The sequence below is a fragment of the Arvicola amphibius genome, chromosome 2 (genome assembly GCF_903992535.2).
Source record: "Arvicola amphibius chromosome 2, mArvAmp1.2, whole genome shotgun sequence".
NCBI lineage: Eukaryota > Metazoa > Chordata > Mammalia > Rodentia > Cricetidae > Arvicola > Arvicola amphibius.
The window spans coordinates 185,180,503-185,199,711 of NC_052048.2; the positions used below are offsets into that span (position 1 = coordinate 185,180,503).

At 47.7% G+C, this 19,209-nt stretch overlaps 1 protein-coding gene across 3 annotated transcripts in view; it reads right to left on the bottom strand.

The window, feature by feature from the left end:
- Kiaa1549 (KIAA1549 ortholog) overlaps window positions 1–19,209 on the bottom strand; it is a 118,086-nt gene that overhangs the window by 35,356 nt on the left and 63,521 nt on the right. For all 3 annotated transcript variants that reach the window (XM_038320234.1, XM_038320233.1, XM_038320232.1), the window contains exons 7-10: window positions 18,428–18,487; window positions 17,143–17,291; window positions 14,046–14,223; window positions 7,559–7,743 (exon numbers count right to left, since the gene is read on the bottom strand). In XM_038320234.1, coding sequence (XP_038176162.1) covers window positions 7,559–7,743; window positions 14,046–14,223; window positions 17,143–17,291; window positions 18,428–18,487 — 572 coding nt within the window. The remainder of the gene's footprint in view (window positions 1–7,558; window positions 7,744–14,045; window positions 14,224–17,142; window positions 17,292–18,427; window positions 18,488–19,209) is intronic.

Genomic DNA, 19,209 nt, shown 5'->3' on the forward strand with positions numbered 1-19,209 from the left:
CCTGAATCCAGTCATCTTGCTATATAGCCGAGGATGGCCCTGAACTTCAATTTTCTTGGCTGGTCCTCTGTATGCTAGGATTAAGAATGTACGCCACTACACCGGGCTGAGCCTGGGTCTTTTCTTTTCCCCTTGATCTTTTTATTTTTATTTATGTGTATGATTGTTTGCCTCCACGTGCTGTGTGTATGCCTGGTATGTGTGACCCCAGAACAGGGTATCGGTTCCCCTGGAACTAATTGCAGGTGGTTTTGAGTCACAGACTTGGTGCTGGGAACCAAACCTGGGTCCCCTACAAGATCAGCCAGGGCTCTTGACTGCTGATTCATCTCCCCAGCCCGAGAGCCTGGGTCTTTATTTTGCATCAAACGACAGGGGAGTAAAAATTTTCATATCTACTTCTAAAACAATGAAAACTCCAACTTAAAATCAACGAAGGGAATGATGGAACCGAGAGAGAATCTTTGTTTCCTTGAACCTTTACTCAGTCCCACAGGAAACTCCCATCCGCTCCTGTCAGTAACCAGATACCACAGTCAGGTTCAGTCACCTGAGGCTCCCCGGGTAGCACTCTCTGCTCGTTTATCTCCTGTGTCTCTGCACACATTAGATTAGCTGCAGAGCAAGACATCTGGACTTTGGCATAAATACTGTGTGTAAGGGGCTGGAGAGACGGCTCAGGGGTTAAGAGCACTGCTACTCTTGAAGAAGACCTGAGTTCAAGTCCCAGCCTCCACATGGGGGCTCACGTCCATCTGCCAACACCAACTCCAGGGCTCTCACCCCTCTTCTGGCCTCCAAGCGCCCCTCCATGCATGTGGTACACACATACACATTCAGGCACATAAATACATATACATAAAAAATACACATCTTTTTTAAAAAATAATATACTTAACAGCAATCAGCAACACACCCTTCACAAGCCCCATACTTTCTAGCCCAATATTTTCAGCTCATTTGTTTTAAGTTCCCACAAAGATCCAGTTGAGCTCTTTGTTTGGTTTTCGAGACAAGGTTTCTCTGTGTAGCCCTGGCTGCCCTGGAACTCACTCTGTAGACCAGGTTGGCCTTGAACTCACAGAGATCTGCCTACCTCTGCCTGCCTAGTCCTGGGATTAAAGGTGCGCACCAGCACTGTCTGACTTCAGCTGAGCTCTTAAAGGCAAAGCATGTATTGTATATATGAATAAAGGAAAAATTAGGCAACTCCTGAACCTTACTTACTAAATAAATAAATAAATAAATAAATAAATAAATATATTAGGATGGGTTCCTGCCTATCAGACTGAGATATACTATTCTAACTTAGTAAATATGTAACTGTAAATATTATTTTCATCTTGAAATTATATGTCTATCTAGCCACGTAATTCTCAAGCATTTATCTATGAAGCCTTTTTAAGATGGCTAGAAAACTGACAATTTGACACCAATTACTCTCAGCTAATGAGGAAAATCCCCAGATGAGCAATTTGCAATCTTGTACATATGTTTTACTCCAAACTACATAGTCTTTTAGCTTCCTAAACCAAGTACCTCTAAGTGAAAAAGTAACAGAAACAACAGCCACCTGACCCGCGAGGCCTTCAGCTAGCAAACTGTGGCGAGCTCCTTGTCGCTCCCTATCCCAGCAGGAAATCATATGACTCAAAGAGCTGGGTACCGCAGTTACCCAGCAGACCGCAGTTACCCATTCCAGGGTTTGCTTTCGTCCAACTGAAGGAGTGGCAGACTGTCACCAAAGGCCTCTGAAAGAACTGATGTCAAAACACAAAACAGCACTGGCCTCTGTGGCGCCGTCCCCCCAGGCCACGGCCAAGCAGCAGCCACCTCCCCTGAGAGCATGGCAGGGCCGGGTCAGACACAAACATGGCAATATCTGTAAAAAGGCTTCACAAATGCCACGGCTGGGCAAACGAGATGGATGGCACGCTCAAGGCGATCAGTTGATAAAAGGCCAAGTAGTAAATATAAACCGAGATGCCTTCAGGGCATCAACCCCAGCTATAGATGAAGGTTTAGATAAAATACTTTGTAAGTGGCAATGTGACCCACACTAGACCCTCCATAAATATCTAATGCCTGACTGGGCTCCACGCAAACCAGCCGACACACGGAGCTTACTAGGTTGATTGACCTAGAGTCAACGTGAGACACAAGTCCTGTTGACTATCAAGCCCAACACACACCCTTAAACATCCTCATCAGAGCTCATCCCAAGAGCTGGGAAGTCACTACCTTCACCCACCATAAAAACAGGGCATTCATCTGTACTTAAACACCGCACAATAGCCACCAACGCACAGAAAGAGAAATTACAAAAAATACCACCCCTCCCCCAGCCAGGGAATTCGCTGCTTTTAGTTTAGCCCCTGCTTTCTGAACCACCAGGAACTAGTTTTTCCATTCCTTAAAAAATAAACCTAGACTAAAGCCAGGCTGGCATGGTATCCCCACCTTCCTTAGGTGTGCAAATGGGCTTTAACCGGTTTTTCATAAGGAAAAGAATCATGATGAATTCGGGTGTTCAATATTCAAATTACGGTCAGTTATTTCTGGAGAAAGATAGTTCTTTTGTTCTTTCTTTTTTTTTCCCATATATCACTTGGGGGACAAGCCACGTTGCCTGGCCCCACGGGAACACGCTGCCGACAAGTCAGGGAGGTCTAGGCAAACAGATCGGCCAAGTAACATGAGAGATGCGTGATGAATTTTAAACCACGTGGGCCATAAATATAACGAGACCCATATGGAACAAGACACAGCAAAGCCCCCAATGCTTGGGTCCATCAGATCTCCAGGAAAGACAACAGAAACCATACAGTAAATCCCAAAAAGTGTGTGAACAAAAATAAAAAAAACCAAAACAAACAAACAAACAAAAACCCTGCAATGGTGTGGAAAGTGCCATTGTGTGAGTTCATTACTTGACTGATAACAGTTGATGAAAGATCCCCCACAACCACCATGGGGCTTCCATTTAAAAAGTGAAGACAAGATCGAGTTACAGCCGTAGGGTTATCCTCAGTTTGGCCACCAGGGGCCCTGTGATCCTTGGGCTGGAAGGAGAACACTCGACTGTGCTGGTACCTACAGGCCACACTGAACCATGGGTGACAGAGACTGTCAGGGTGCTAATGATCCAGAAGACTAAGTCTGGAGCTGGGGAGGAGTACCGGTGGCATTTCTCTTCCACACTGCCTTCCCAAGTGACCACTGCAAATGGACAGCTGTCCAGACTGCTTCCCTTGGCAGATATCCTGCAGTGGCTACCTGTGGTACCAGTTCCAATCCCATAGACTTCTTCAAGGCTCTTGAGATGTGTCTTTTGTCAGGAGTTTAGGCTGTGCCCTTCCTTACAAGCTTGCTCCAGCTTTCACACCCCTTCCAAGGTAGTGGTGGCTTAAATAAGAATGGTCCCTATGAGTTCATATATTTGAATGCGTAGTCACCAGGGAGTGGGACTCTTTGAACGGATTAGAAGGATTAGGAGGTGTGGCCTTGTTAGAGGACTGTGTCAGTGGTGTCAAAAATCCATGCCAGGCCCAGTCAGTCTTTCTGCTGCCTGCAGATCCAGATGTAGAACTCTAAGCTATTTTGTTAGCACCATATCTGCCTGGGTGCCACCATTCTCCTCACCATGATGATAATGGACTAAACCTCTGAAGCTGTAAGCAAGGCCCCAATTAAATCCTATCTTTTAGAAGAGTTGTCTTGGTCATGGTGTTGTGTTACACAGCAACAGAACTGTGACTAAGACAGAGGTCCACTGGTCTCTTGCACCTCAGTTCCAGCCCAGCATCACCTCTCAGAAAGCAGCAGAATGCCCCCCAAGCTGCCACAGCCCACATTTGCCATGCTTGTACTGCTGCAGGTCAATCTGTGAAAGACTGGGTCTTCTCCACAAATATCACCCTACCAGACAGAGAGAACCTGCTGTTGGTGCTTGTAATTTAAGTCTGGCCTGAACACTTAGGAGTCCAGACAAGGGATGTGCATGGTGTGGCCAGCTCCTTCTGGCTGCCCACAGTGCCAACTTTAATAGCATCTCAGGGTGTGAACCACCCAGGGGCTACAATCCTACACTAATCATTGGTATGGGCTGCTCCCATTGGAAGAAACATTCCCATGGGGCCTGCGAGCATCCAGCCATTTATGGTGAGAAGGATTCACACTGTAGTTTTTTAGGTAATAATAACAAATGATGGCTTTGGACAGAGATGAAAGCAAATACAAATAAAGGAAAGATCCGTGGTGTTTTCCCGTTATTACCGGACATCAGGACGGCCTGCCTGGAAACCTAAGACACGCTGGTCTCTCCCTCTTTTTGTCTTTCAAACATCATGGACCCTCAGACAATCTGAAGCGGTCTCTTCATTACAAGGGGGAGGGGCTGGGGAGCGCAGGTCAGTAGATTTATTGTTTCCATATGTTGGCAACTCTGAGATTTGCTGGAGGATTTCACAGAGCGACACAGGGCAGCATCAGGGTGGGCTGAATAGGAGAGGGAGAGAAAGCCGCAGGAGCGGGGATGCGGACCACAGTCACAGGACAGAACCGCACTCATTACCTCAGGGCACAGGCGACAGACCCTTCACCACAGCTGTGCAGCCTCAGAAGAAAATAGACAGGTTTGCTTTCAGCTAAGGGGTGGTCACGGTCTTCCTATTGCAGACCTATGGCAATCCTGTGCAGACAGCTGCAATGCTAGCAAAAGAAGATGCAGTTGCCTCCTAATGTTGCCAGCAGTCACTCACTTCCTTGGGGTTCTACCATGAAGATCTTTACTGCAACAAAGCTGTGTGTACGCAGAGACCCTTGCAGCCCCTGAAGAAAAAGAACTTCCCCGGCTGGAAGTTCTATTTGGAACCATCCATTTGATTTATAGCAACATCTGCCACATGGAACTATCACAGAAGCAGAAGTGAGGGAGAAAGCTTGGGGGATATCTTGTTTTCAGCTGGGGAACCGCTGACCTCCAGCAGTTTACAATGGACAAGGCTTCCACAAGGAGTAGGTATGGCAGAAAGAACAGAAAAGACCCAAACATCTCTACGGGCTAAGTCTCCCCGTAACAACGCTCTTTCACCAGAACAAAAAACATGTCCCTCCCTCTTGCTGATCCGATTTCATGCCACGAATCACTGAACACTATGGCAGGCGCCTTTTCCGTGTCGTTTGTTAGCGTTAACAATAACAACTACAGGCACCAGCAGACTACGTAAATAGTAAGTGAGGGTAGGGGAGAAAGAGAACATCCATGCATCCATGCACAAAAGGCTGCAGGCATACTGATAGCTATAAGCTTGCAATATAATTAAGATTTTTCATTAATTCATAAGAAAGCAAAATACTCTTTATTTACTATTATAGGTACATAACATATTTAAAAGTAAAACTTACTTTTTTTTTTTTTTTTTTTGGTTTTTCGAGACAGGGTTTCTCTGTGGCTTTGGAGCCTGTCCTGGAACTAGTTCTTGTAGACCAGGCTTGGCCTCGAACTCAGAGATCCGCCTGCCTCTGCCTCCCGAGTGCTGGGATTAAAGGCATGCGCCACCACCGCCCGGCTGAAACTTACTTTTTATTTAGGAGGCTGAGGTTTGGAATATTTATGGGTTTTGCTTCGGTTTTGTTTTTCCATGGGTTATGTGTGTGTGGTGTGTGGTGGGTACATGTTCACGTGTGTGTGGGTTGATGTTGGCTATCTCCCTAATCACTCTCAGGTTGGGTCACTCCTTGAGCCCAAACCTTGCAAATCTGTCTAGTCTAGCTAGCCATCCCCAGAGATCCTCTCCTCCTCAGATGCTCTGGGGTTACAGGCAGTCACCAGACGCTCCAGTTTTTATGTAGGTGTGGATGATCTAAACCCTGGTCCTGATGCTTGCAAGGCAAATGCTTTCATCACTGAGCCTCCTCCCAGCCCATTTTGTTTTGTTTTGCTTTGTTTTTTTTTTTTTGAAACTGTACAGTAGTACAATCCCAGCTGCCTTGAATTGTGATATTCCTGCCTTTACCTCCCAAGTGCAAGGACTGCAGGCATGCACCACTGTGCCCGGCTAGTAGATTTTTTTTTTTTTTTGGAGACCATCTGAATAAAATCAGAAGGTTACTATGGCAATCTTTTATTTCTTGCTCTTTTGCTATTTGCTTGATCTTATCACTTTCAGAATAGAGCAAGCCTTCCAAGATTTACATAGTAGGCGTGTGCTAATACAGACTGGCTGAAATGAATGCTGGTCAATGTCCCCAGCTAGAGACTTTCTCTCGAATGCAGGCAAGGTTTCTGTTCACACCAGGTGCGGTGCCAGATGCTGACCCCAAGTCAATTTCTTTGAATGAAAGCTCATATGGCAGTATCACAGAAAGTCCAAAATATTCATATGAAAAAGAACCACTATTTCTACAAAACTGAATGCCTTGGAGAGACAAATGAAAAGTGGGGAGCTGAAAACAACCACTGTCAAATTAGGTGCAGGTAAATCAACTCAAAAAATAACTAGCCAAGCAGTGGTGGCACACCCCTTTAATCCTAGCACTTGGGAGACAGAGACAGATGGATCTCTGTGAGTTGGAGGGCAGCCTGGTCTACAGACGGAGTTCCGGGACAGGGTCCAAAGCTATAGAGAAACCCTGTCTCTCAAAAAACCAAAACCAAACAAACAACCCCTATACCCTAAATCCAACTAGGGAGTCCAGCAGGGGCATGGAAAACATGGAAAGGAGCATTAACAAAACCTAGAGAATCTGGAACTGAGATTTGTCTTTATCTGAAGAGAAACGAATCAGGACCAACAGGTGACACAGAGGGTGTCACCTTTTAGAGCACCGCTCAGTGGACAACCACTCAGAGCAACAACAAAGAGCTAGGTAGGCTATGCTGGAAGACTAGAGTCCATCATAATACAGAAGTTTAAAAAATGTATGACCAATTTTTAATGATTAAAGAGGCACTGGAGAGATGTCTCTGTGGTTAAGATCACTTGCTCATCTTCTAGAGGACCAGAGTTTGGTTTCCAGCACCCACACTGGGTGGCTCACAAGCACCTCTAACTCCAGCTCCCAAGAATCCAGCATCCTCTTCTGACCTCCTCAGGTGTGTGCGCATGCACGCGCACACACGTGCACGCACACACACACACACGGGTTTCCAACACGGACAGAAGGAAACTAAGAGAGCCGTCTAGTGGATCTGTGTAGGAGGAAAGACACACAGATCTGAGGGAACCTGCGTGGCCACTGCTCTTCAAAAACCAAAATAGCCAGACTGAACGAATCACAACCCATTCCCAGAATGAACTGATCTTCTACGGAGTCCCTCAACGTTAAAATCACAGCGGATCCCAGGCTCACTCTCATCTGTTTTACAGGTCCTGTTCTTGGAATACATTCCTAACACAGAGAACTGGAGCTACGGTAAACAGACATGAAGACAGAGGAGAGCCCCCATTAGACTGAAGAGTTCTTTCGATGGCCCTCCCTTGTCCTTCAGCATCCAAGCCTAAACTTGTTTCTGCCCCATGAAGATGCTCGTGCGGACACAGGAGTTGGCGCTTACCTTCTGCCGCTGCTGTATGTTGGCCACCGTGTCGGGCTGGAAATCCAGCTTGTCTGTGCGGCACAGCTTCCAGTAGAGGATGATGACAATCACGGTGACCACTAGCACCGGGATGACCACGCCCACCACGACCCATAGGTTGCTGCTCTGTGACTCCGGGGATGGCCTCTTCACTCTGTCCACAGCTGCAGACGAGCAGAAGAGGGAGAAAGGTTCTCAGCAATGTACCCTTTGTTCATCTGCTGGACGGAACGCGCCCTCCTCCGAGAGACCTGAGGCTTGTCACGCAGCTCAGGACACGACAGGAACCAGGCATATTTGAATGTCGCACAAGGAACGCCAGGGATCACAATGACACACATGACGTGCCAGAGGACAAAAGTTTGGTTGATTCTAGTCTCCGAGTGTCTATTCTTCCTACTCCTTAACATCTCATAAAATGGTTCCCTTCAAATGTGAGAAGAGAAGCTACGTGCTCACGATACAGCTGTAACCGCCATATCCACCGGAGCAGGCATCACCTCCCAGGTCTCTGGACAGAACACCAGCTGGAACCTGCAGACCTGGGAAGGAAGCTCTTCCCCATTCCACCAACTCACTTCCCTCTCTGTCCTTAACTACAAATGCTTACTGATGGTGCCAGACACCACTCTAAAGGCAAGATGTGCTGATGAGCAAGCAGACGAAACCCTTCAAGGGCACACTGGTTCTAGTGGCGGGAGGGAAAGCTACCAAGGAATGAATCCCCAAGTAAAGGCGTCTGCTAACAGTGCTATCTGCCTGCGGGAACAGTCAAGGAGGTACCGTTGCAGAATAATCTTTTTGTATAGCACACAGATGAACAGAAATGGGTTTGTCTAACTTATAAGAGCTAGAGGGACAAGCCCAGGCTCTAGGCCAAGCTTTCATAATAATTAATAATAATAAGTTTTCATGTCATTATTGGGCAGCAAAAATGTCTGACTGTAAGTTACAGTACCACAACAAAGACAACTGGGCATGTCCACCTCAGCACCTGAAAACATGACAGAGACGGGGTTATTCATAGCTGCCGTCTTAACACAACAGCCATGGTGGAGAAGCCCAAAGCCGTCAACACGTAGATAGATAAACAAAAGTGTGGACCATCCACCCAGCAGAATACTATCCAGCGTTGGAATAGGAAGTGGGGTACTGTGGAGACGGCTCACTGAGAAAGGATACTAGCTGTATAAACAAGAGGACCTGAATTCAGACCCCTAGTGCCCATGTCAAAGAGGGGCATGGTCACAGTCCTACCTGCAACCCCAGTACCATGTGAGGCAGAGACAGGAGGATGGTTGGGCTGCAGTCGCCAGCCTAGCTCCAGGTTCAGTGAGAGACCCTGTCTCAAAGGAACTGGGTGGGGAGTGACAGAGTAGGACCTTTGTCTCACATACAAACACAGAAAAGAAGACAAAGAAGGGACTCTCAAAATAGCCCCAACAGGAAGGAACTTTGAAAACATGCTATGTGGGAGACACCAGACGGATAAACAGGCACCTAGAACAGTCAGATTTATAAAGAAAACAGTGGTTACCAGGCCTGAGGGGCACTACCCAACGGGCAGAGCGTCCAACTCACCAGGCCTGAGGGGCACTACCCAATGGCAGAGCGTCCAACTCACCAGGCCTGAGGGGCACTACCCAATGGGCAGAGCGTCCAACTCACCAGGCCTGAGGGGCACTACCCAATGGGCAGAGCATCTGTACTCAATGACAAGCTCTAGAAATGAAGGGAGGAGGAGGCCGCGAGCACCGAACACAGTCAATTCTACTCGTTCAGACATGTCAAGATGGTCAATAGTGTTACACCTGTAATTTTTCTTCAGTTTTTTGAGATTTTAATTACATAATTTCCTCTTCCCTTTTCCCTCCAATATGTGTGTGTATTTTACCAGTCTACCCTTAAAGAGGACTCTTAGGCTTAACTAAAGGGGGTGTTTGCTAGGAAACTGAAGTCTGAACATGGGATTCTGGGGTATTGGCTTCCCAACCTGTGACCTTTGAACCCTGGAACATGGGCCTTAATGGAAACTGCTTTACTAAAGGTAATAGGTATCAATTATTAGATGGCACTGAAATGAGCTGCGTCCTCTGGAACTGCCTGTCTGCACTCACAGCGGTGCCCACACCGCAGCCTCTCACCTTTCACGGCTCAGATGACCCTGCATGAACCCTTCTGCTCCCTCCCCGTTCCTATTTCCTTCGCTAGCTGATCCTTTGCCCTGTGTCCTCTTCACTCCGTGCTGATCCTCTGAAGCTCCTGGGAGCTCAGAGCTTCTCCCACTCAGACCCAGTCTCGAAACCCAAATGTTCCTCCTGTCCCCTCACACCCCGGCCTCTCTGTGACAACACTCTTATCTTTGTTTCAAACATGGTGCCCCGCTGTTCTCCTAAAATGCCCTTCGCACACCAAAGTCTAGCGTTAGATGCTGTATAACTCTTCCTCTCTGCTCACCCCAGCTTCCAAGCCCTGTCTTTTCAAACACCCCTAAATTTTGACTGGCAGGGACTAAGGCCTGAGCTCCCTCCCGTCTCAGAAGCTAGTACCTGTTCTAGGATCAAAACATGTCTGCTCAGAGATGAGCAACAACACTAAAGATTCATTATTGTTACTTCATATGTATGGGAGCTGTGCCTGCATGTATGTCTGTATACCACATGGGGGCAGTGCACTCGGAGGTCAGAAGAGGGTGTCAGAGCCCCTAGAACTGGACTTACAGGGGGGCCGAAAGCCGCCATTTGGGGGCTGTATATCCATCACAAGTCCTCTGGAAGAGCAGTCAGTGCCCTTAACCACTGAGCCATCTCTCCACTCCCAGTAAAAAGTCATAGAGAAGTTTATGTTTGGCACTGAGAGAACGAAGACTGGATTTTACAATGTGGCTGGGATGGAATTCACACTAATTGTTCGTTGTGCCTGAGAACAAGCAATAGCATGGACGTGGTGACAGCTCAGCGGAGGAGCTGAGGACTGATATTCCTCTTAGCGCTAATCTAGGAAAACCACAGAGAGGGAGATAGTATCCTCAAGGCCCCTTTACTGGCCCTGGTAGGAAGTGAGGCTTCTTCCACCAACCCTGAAATCCCAGGATGCTTGCCCACATGGCCCTGAGCAGTCCTCAGGTCAGGTGATGGAGACAAGAGCAGGGTTAAGTAAGCTTTCCATGAGAAGAGTGAAGCACACCGAGAAGGGAAGGTGGGCCGTTCAGACAGACGTGACTGCCCGATCTTTGCTCTCAGGGCTTTGAGAGTTAAGTAGACTCAGGATGACACTGTTCCTAGGTGAGGACCCAGGGCCCTGTGTGTGTGGAAACCAGGCTGGGCCTTTTCGGATCCTCGCACATACATGTTTGGTATGGAAAGCCGTGTCAGGAACATGCAGGTTTGGTATGGGAAGCCGTGTCAGGAGCGTGCAGGTTTGGTATGGAAAGCCATGTCAGAAGCGTGCATGTTTGGTATGGGAAGCCGTGTCAGGAGCATGCAGGTTTGGTATGGAAAGCCATGTCAGGAGCGTGCATGTTTGGTATGGGAAGCCGTGTCAGGAGCGTGCAGGTTTGGTATGGAAAGCTGTGTCAGGAAGAATGATACACATGTGTGCTGTGTAGAAGTCACCGTGAGTGCCAGCTAACCTCAGAAGCCCCACAGTATGCATACAGGCCTGGAATCCCTGAACAGGCTCACACAATAATCACCTGAACTTGGGGGGTCTCACGGCATGTGTGTGGTCCATGTCAGGATGTGCGCTTTAGACAGAGGAAACAGCTCACCCAGCGCATGTCAGTGCGATTAGTCTGCCTGCTCTCACCCCTTCTTCCTGCCTTCGGGTTATCTCTGGCTCTGGGGCCAGCACTGGTTAATCTTGTAACTCTGGTCAGTGACAAACACTTGGAGGATCGCTGATCTGCCTGCTGATAGGCCAGTGTTTGAAAATCTGCATCCCCGCCATTTCCCAGGTGCCTGTATCCTCTCAAAATCAACCTCGTGTAAAACATGGAAGGAGGCAGCTCTCTCAGCATCCGCCTCCGGCTCTGGATGCAGTGCTAGGAAGTGGTTTTTTATTATTTCCTCACTGATCTGAAACAGACCCCACTTACGAAGCCATCTCTCAAGCACACCAAACAGCCTACTAAAGGTATGACGTCATCTCTCCCACCACGGTCCACCAAACGAAGGAAGTGCACACAGCCCTCACACTGGTTAGTCTCCAGGGACAGGGACTGATTTCACCAAAGGGTAATTTCAAAGGTATTGCTTAAAAGCTGGGCTGGAGGCACACCTCAGGGGTTAAGAGCACTTGCTGATCTTCCCGTTGACTTGGGTTTGGCTCTTAGCACCCACATGGTGGTTCACGACCCTCTATGACTCCAGTCTCAGTGGATGCAATGCCCTCGTCTGACCTCTGTGGGCACTGAACATAGGTGGTGCCCAGATATCTATTCAGGCAAAACACCGGTACACATAAAATTAAAAAAATAAAACTAAAATCTAAAAGACAAGAGTTTAAAGCTGCATTGTTGACTCTGTCAGGGAGAGCAGGGTGCCACAGCTTAGAGCTGATGTAACAGGGCTGCAATGCTCCAGAAGCCGGACCTGAAGGGCATGAAGATATAAAGCGGAAGATGCCTGGGGGTGGGCGGCCTCCATGTGAACCGTCTTCCTCTATATGGCTCTGCCAGAGTCGCTCCATCTATCTGAGAGATGTATTTATTCTTAGTTTATGGATATGAGTGCTTGGTAGAAATAGGAATGCACCCTGTGTGTTTGGTGCAGAAGCCAGAGGAGGGCGTCAGGTCCCACAGACCTGGAAGTGTGCCGGTCATGAGCTGCCATGTGAGGGCCGAGAACTGCAAAAGCCGCCTCTGAGCCATCTCTCCAGCCCCGCCACTTCACTTTCAGGAAAGAAACAGAAAACTGTGTGAAGACTGAGACTCACTCGGAAGGCCTGTTATGACGAAGCTGGCTACAGTTTCTCCCCCATCTGCCAATGATTTCATCTGGAAAGTGTAACTGAGTGGACATAAAACTTCTACTTGTTACAGACAAGCTAGGCTACAGTAACTGACCGTCATAATGAAATACAAAGCTGCCCGAGAAGAACAAAAATATGTCTTGTGGTCCTCGCACGCCTGTGGCGCTTGGCCTCTGCGAGTGTTGATGGAACTGTAAATTACGCCAACCCCACTTTCTCACAGGTGTTAATTACAAGATTATGTCTGAAATGGGACTGCCTTAGTGGTCATCTCTGACTGCACCTTTACATCTGTCTGGGGTGTGTTTGTGCATCTGTCCCATTTTACGGACGCCAGCACGCATCCACAATGACGTCTAAGCATGGTCCATCAGTCTATGTTTTTAATAAGCATACTGACAAAGAAAAAAAAAAAAGCACTGTCTCCTACCTGTCCTCAGTAAGTTCTTCAAGACATCTGCCTTTCCCTCTCCTCTGGGAGCGGGTTTGCCCACACACTACCAAGGACTGCTCTGAATAACGGAGGAAACACCCACACCAAGACAGCAGTCCAACTTGTCAGGTAGTGTTTGGAGCGTTACAGTCTCCATGCTGTTCCCTATTCTTCATTTTAAATACACACCCCAAATCTGGCAGTTGGGAAAGAGGTACTGAGAGCAAGCACGGCCAGAGGGCAGGGCCAAGCACTTTCCAACAATAATAAGAAATATCAAACACATCTTTCCAAACGTAGAGGGGTGTGAGGTGAGGGTGAGGGAGAAACAGGATCGAGAAAGGATCAAGGGATTCCTTTGTGTTAAAAGGCCCCGAAGGAAGCCAGACAGCCTAGAGGGCACCTCCCAGCTTCCTGAGTGACTTACTGGCCCCACCAACATGCAGGGTGTGACATGGAAGATTTTGGAATAAAAACAGAATAGGTGCATTATTTTACCTAAGACAGTTTTGGAAATGAAAACTGGCACAGGGGTAGGGGAAAGGATGTTCATGTTGCTATAAGGTCCTATGACTCACTAGGAACTCCGTGAGTATGAGGTGTGAGGTGGGAAAAACAACAGCAATGGCCACAGTCACACCGATGGAAATAAAAATAAAGAGGGCTTCAGAAAACCAAGGACAAATAAAGTCACACAGGCCTGATGTCCTGAGCTGGGACCCCAGAACCCCATAAATATGGAAGGAAAGAACTGAGTTTACAAAGCTGTCCTCTGATCTCCACAGATATACCATGGCAGGTGTACATGCATGCACACACGCATGTACACACATGCACAGTGCATATTTTATAATTTATAATAAATACACTTAAGAAAAATACAAGGAAACCTCAGCAAATGGACATCAACAATCAGCATCCTCCATAAGCACCACTTCAGGACAAGGTTTTAAGACACAAACCTACCACACACAGGTCTGTGCTGTAGTTCAGTGCTCACTATCAGAATACAAGTGGCTTTGGCCTCCAGCATGGCTGGCAGGATGAAACTCTTGGACTTACGCTGGGCAATGGCGCCTTGAATCCGGTACCCCAAGATGATCGCTGCTCTCTGGAGATCGACCCTGTTGATCAGGTCTGAAGACTCGGCTGCACTAAGTCTCTCTCCATCTTGATTCTCCACAAAGTAGATGAGCTGTACCGGATTGTCATCTCCCTCCAGCCTGGACACGTTTACCACCTGAGACAGACAGAGTCCATCAGCATCGGGAAAGTTCACAGTGCCAGCTGCCCCTTCTCAGGGCACTCAGTCCCTAGTGTGTGACTTGGGATTTGTCCCGGCCCTCTTAAAAAGCTCATTGCCACTTCTGGAGTCCCCGAATCTCCCCGTTGCTCTCTACTGGTGGAGACAGAGCTACATTGAAAGCCCATCTGTGAAGAATAGCAACTATACCTTGTTTTGCTTTAGTGTCTTCGTTGAAACATAGGGACCACGAGAGCGCACAGAACAGCACCAGACAGGATGGAACTGTAACCGACAACCTCCAACAAACTCACCATGTCATGGGAGTGACCTGTGTGTCTACCCTTTATATTAAAAAGTCTGGGAATTCTTCTCATAGAAATAGCGTTCTCGGCAGCAGCCACTTCTGTTAAAGACTCCGAAAGCTGTCCATTCTAGAAGGAGCCACGGGAAGGTCTAACTTCAGCATTCTTTCTGGATGATGGCTAATCAGATTTATATCGGGAACCACAATATACAAGGTATCTCTCCAAGTCAACCACTTGGGTGACGAAAAGTATGTGTGTATTATACAAATTATATGGCCCAGTAAAGAGATTTTGAAAAACATATGCAAAGAAACTATAAAGAAGAAAGTGAAACCCTCTTGAAAATTCAACCAATTATAGAAAGCCACTCTAAAGACTTAGCATACTCCCCTTTCCTTCCCTGTATTATTTCAGGACTGTTCTTCATGTTCCTCTCTACAGCCTTTTTCAGAGCACGTTTCTACGGTACTGATTTTTTAAATTGCTGGAGAACATTCCAATACATAAAGAGCTACTCTTTACCCACTCCCTAATTCCTAGACAGTTACGTGGGTTCAATATCTGTCATCTCCTTTGTTAATTGGGAGGGGGTGGAAACAAGGTCTCACCCTGGACCCTTGGCAGGCCTGGAACTCTCTACGTAGACCAGGCTGACCCCTAACTCTTAGACTCATCAGCATCTACCTCCCTAGTGCTGCAATTAACAGCGTGCACCACCATGCCTGGTTCTTTTATTAATTGTTAAAACTGCACTTATTTGTTTGTGTGTGCATGTGTGTATGCGTGTGGGCACACATGTCTCTCCTAGTACAGAGGACAACTTGCAGGAGTTGCTCAAACTCAGGTCCAGACTTGGCAGCAAGAGCCATCCTCACTGCCCTTGTTCAGTGTTTCCGTTTTCATCCACAAAGTACAGAGGAAGAGCCTTGTACTTTTGTTTACAATGCCTTTTGTATACAGTATTCTCAGTATTCTGTCTGCATGTATGCCTGCAAACCAGAAGAGGGCACCAGATCTTATTACAGATGGTTGTGAGCCACCGTGTGGTTGCTGGGAATTCAACTCAGGACCTTTGGAAGAACAAGCAGTGCTCTTAACCACTGAGCCATCTCTCCAGCCCCCTACAATGCCTTTTGTACAGACCAGAAACAGAACGTGGCCTCCAGGCAATCTGAGGAAGCTTGGTGACCTTCCACAGAAGCGAGGCTCCTACCTGAAGAAGCTTAAGTATCCAGTGTGGGACCTGATCACCCAGGTTTCTGGTGCCCTGCAACTCTCTCTATGCACTCAGCCCTTGTGAAGCCACAGGCTACTGAATAACACAAGGCCTTCATGATTCATTTTCATATTTAATTTGTTGTATGCTTATTTAATTAATGGGCATTTATTAGCGCCTTTTTCCCCTTTATTTATTTATTTTTTAAGTTCTTAGTATTTGGGGTTGGAGAGATGGCTCAGCGGTTTACAGCGTGTACTGCTGAGATCTGAGTTCAAATCTCGGAACCCTCATAGGAAGGCTCCCAGCCAACTGCAACTCCAGCTTCAGAGGCATCCAACACCTCGGACCTCCACGGACATCTGCACTCACATGCACGCACCCTTGCACGCATATGCATAATTAAAAATAATAAAAATAAACATCTAAAATCTTAGTCCTTTGTAAAGTTCCCTGGTGTGACTGTGTCTGGCAAGGAAATCATTTTGGGAGCCTAAGAACCATGTTTTTTTTGGGGGGGGGGGAGCAGGAAGCAAGGCTGAGGGGGACGCATGTGGAGAAGGGGCTGGAAGGCAAGGACACTAGTTCTAGGGAAAACGGGCACCCTGACCTACCCAGCTCAATCCATATATTATTCTCACAGCCCCCGCCCTGCCCACCAGTCCCCCTTCACTGCTTGCTTTCATCCTAGTTCTGGGTTCCTGAAACGGTCTATGAACCTCATTTTCTGTGATGCTCCCAGCCTGTAACGGATTGGCAAAGACAGAAATCCACACCAGTCACACAGAGACAGGAATTAAACAGCAGCTCCACCCCCAAAGTTCTGTGACTATGTGCGTTCTTAAATAGGTCATTTTTCCAATTCAAACAGATCTGTGGCCTGCCTGCCCGTTCCCAAAGAGAAGATGATTTGGGGCACAGGCTGGCAGGAGGTGGGGAAGAGGAGATTTCTGAACAGAGGGTAGAAATGCCCTCCATCTGCGAGGACTCTCCCAGATCAGCGATTCATTTCTAAAATGCCACCAGAACCATAAAATAAGTTCAGCGCTTCAAAAAAACAAAGCCTTATGATGATACAGAAACCCACTGTAAATTTTCTACCATACCCCCTGCAATCCAGGGCGAGGCCAACAAATTGCTAAACGGTCTATGAACCTCATTTTCTGTGATGCTCCCAGCCTGTAACGGATTGGCAAAGACAGAAATCCACACCAGTCACACAGAGACAGGAATTAAACAGCAGCTCCACCCCCAAAGTCTGGACTCCAAGTGACCGCACAAGGCTGCCGTGTTTATCTGAACAATCAATTCACACCAGACTTTTCCATTTGCAGGAAAATCGCAGATTCCCAGGGGCTTTTCCTCTGCCCACCACCCCCTTTCGGTGAGTACCTGCACCACACTGTTGCTAGCAGCCACAGTGGCCCTGCGCCACAGTCTTCTCCTGGTGGGTACCTCGCTAAGCAGCTGGGCCAGTTTGCGCTCCATCTCGGCTGGAAATACTTCGTTATGGAGCTGCTTCTCCACTACGCCCAGGAGGACTGTGTTCAACAAGAAAGCAAGCCCTCAGAGCAAGTCAGCACACACAGGAGCAAACACAGGGCCGGGATCGGGTGGGGGGGGGGATAGACCCAGCGTGTATGCACCTGTGCAGAAGTCCCACACAAGACTACCACAAAACACTAACTACTAGGCAGGAGGCATAAAGCCGGGGACTAGATGGGGACAGAGTAAAGGACCCTGGCAGTGGCCCCAGTCCATGGCAAACTAAAGGCGAGAAGCCCCAGGAACTTAGCCATGCAAGCTCTGAGCACAGAGTCTCACAAGATCAAAGAAGTCCTGTTGGTATGCACCACCTCAAACTTCAGGATAGAAGGAGTCCTTATCTTGTCTTTGGATAGACTTCCACTCTCCCTTGAAGAGAGAGGGGCGGGGATCTGCCTGCTTCTTGCTATCTGTATCAGACAAAGGTATCTAAACAGATAATCAGCTTATCCTCCGCTTGACTTGATGGGGAAGCAGACCGGGAAGCAGACTTTCAGCCAAACTTGTTTCAACGCTCCCTGAGGTCCAACACTAGGCAAGTCACTTCAACACTCTGAGGTCTGGAAAATGGAATCTAAGCACCAAGCAAAGCGCTGAGCCCCACACAGGCTTCAGAGCCCATAAGTGGTGACTGTGTAGACACCCTCTTTCCTCATGCTGCTTGCACTCTGGGGCTTGGGACTCTCAGAATTCAGAGCCAGGTTATTAGAGAGCCTTGCACTGAAATGTCGTGTCCTCGGTCTAAACACAAGGCACTATCTGTGGACACAAGTCTGTCTAAATACCTGACCCTGGTCCCCAAACTGCTGTATTCATCTAGCAATACTTTCAGGGAAAAAAAATATGCTTGCTTCTCAGCTTCATCCTACCTCAGATCAGGAGACTACAGATTCCCCGTAGATCCCTCCCTGGACTTGATGCATGAATTTTAAAGAAGCCCTTTCTGTGCCATAACTCAGTGGGACACATTCCCAAAGTCCAAACTGAATCTCTCTTCTCATTCATTCTCTGCCAAGAATTTAAAGTACATCTTGTCCTCAATTTGGGAATCAGGAAGAGTGCATCATTCGCCACATGCCCTCCCAGACTTCTTACCGAACAGTTCTCCAAACGTTACGTCAATCAAACATACCTGTTCTGACCCAGGAGGACTTCAGTAACTGAGACAGGTTGAGCTGTGGGTACTGGAAGGCTACAGAAAGGGAAAAGTCGGAGAGGGAGGAAAGATAGTGAGAAGCACATTTCCACTCAGGAAGGCAAGTGTTCTAGAAGCGTAGGGTAAATCACAACACATCACCCTTCCTAGACTGTAGCAGTCCTCGAGACCCCAGACCCCAGGAACATAAAGACAGGGCTACCAGGTTCTGAGACCCTAGGAGAGGGAAGGACCACAGCATCACACAGGCCACCGCCACATCTCCTGTGTCTGTTGTTCTCAAGCAAAGCATCCGCAGGCTGTGTGCGTCAGCGCCAGGAGCTCTCTCGGCAATGCCTCTGGGTAAAGTGAAGCGAGCCCTACCCTGCTGGGAACTGTCTCTGGTACCCCTGCTTGTTAGTTTAGCGGTATGTGCATATACTGTACAAAAATCAAAATTGTTGTATATAAATAACATCATATTTTTTATGGTTTATTAAGTTTGGTTTCTCTGTGTAGCCTTGGCTGCCCTGGAACTCGCTCTGTAGACCAGGCTGGCCTAGAACTCACAAAGATCTGCCTGCCTCTGCTTTCCGAGTACTATGATTAAAGATGTGTGCCACCACCACCCGGTGTTACGGTTTATTTTTAATCATGTGTGCTTGTGTGCATTTGTACACATGTAGAGTGTAGGTGCACACAGAGGCTGGCAGGGGCTGGCGTAGCTCCTAGACTACTCAAGAGCACTATGTACACGCCCTAATCACTAAGCCATGTCT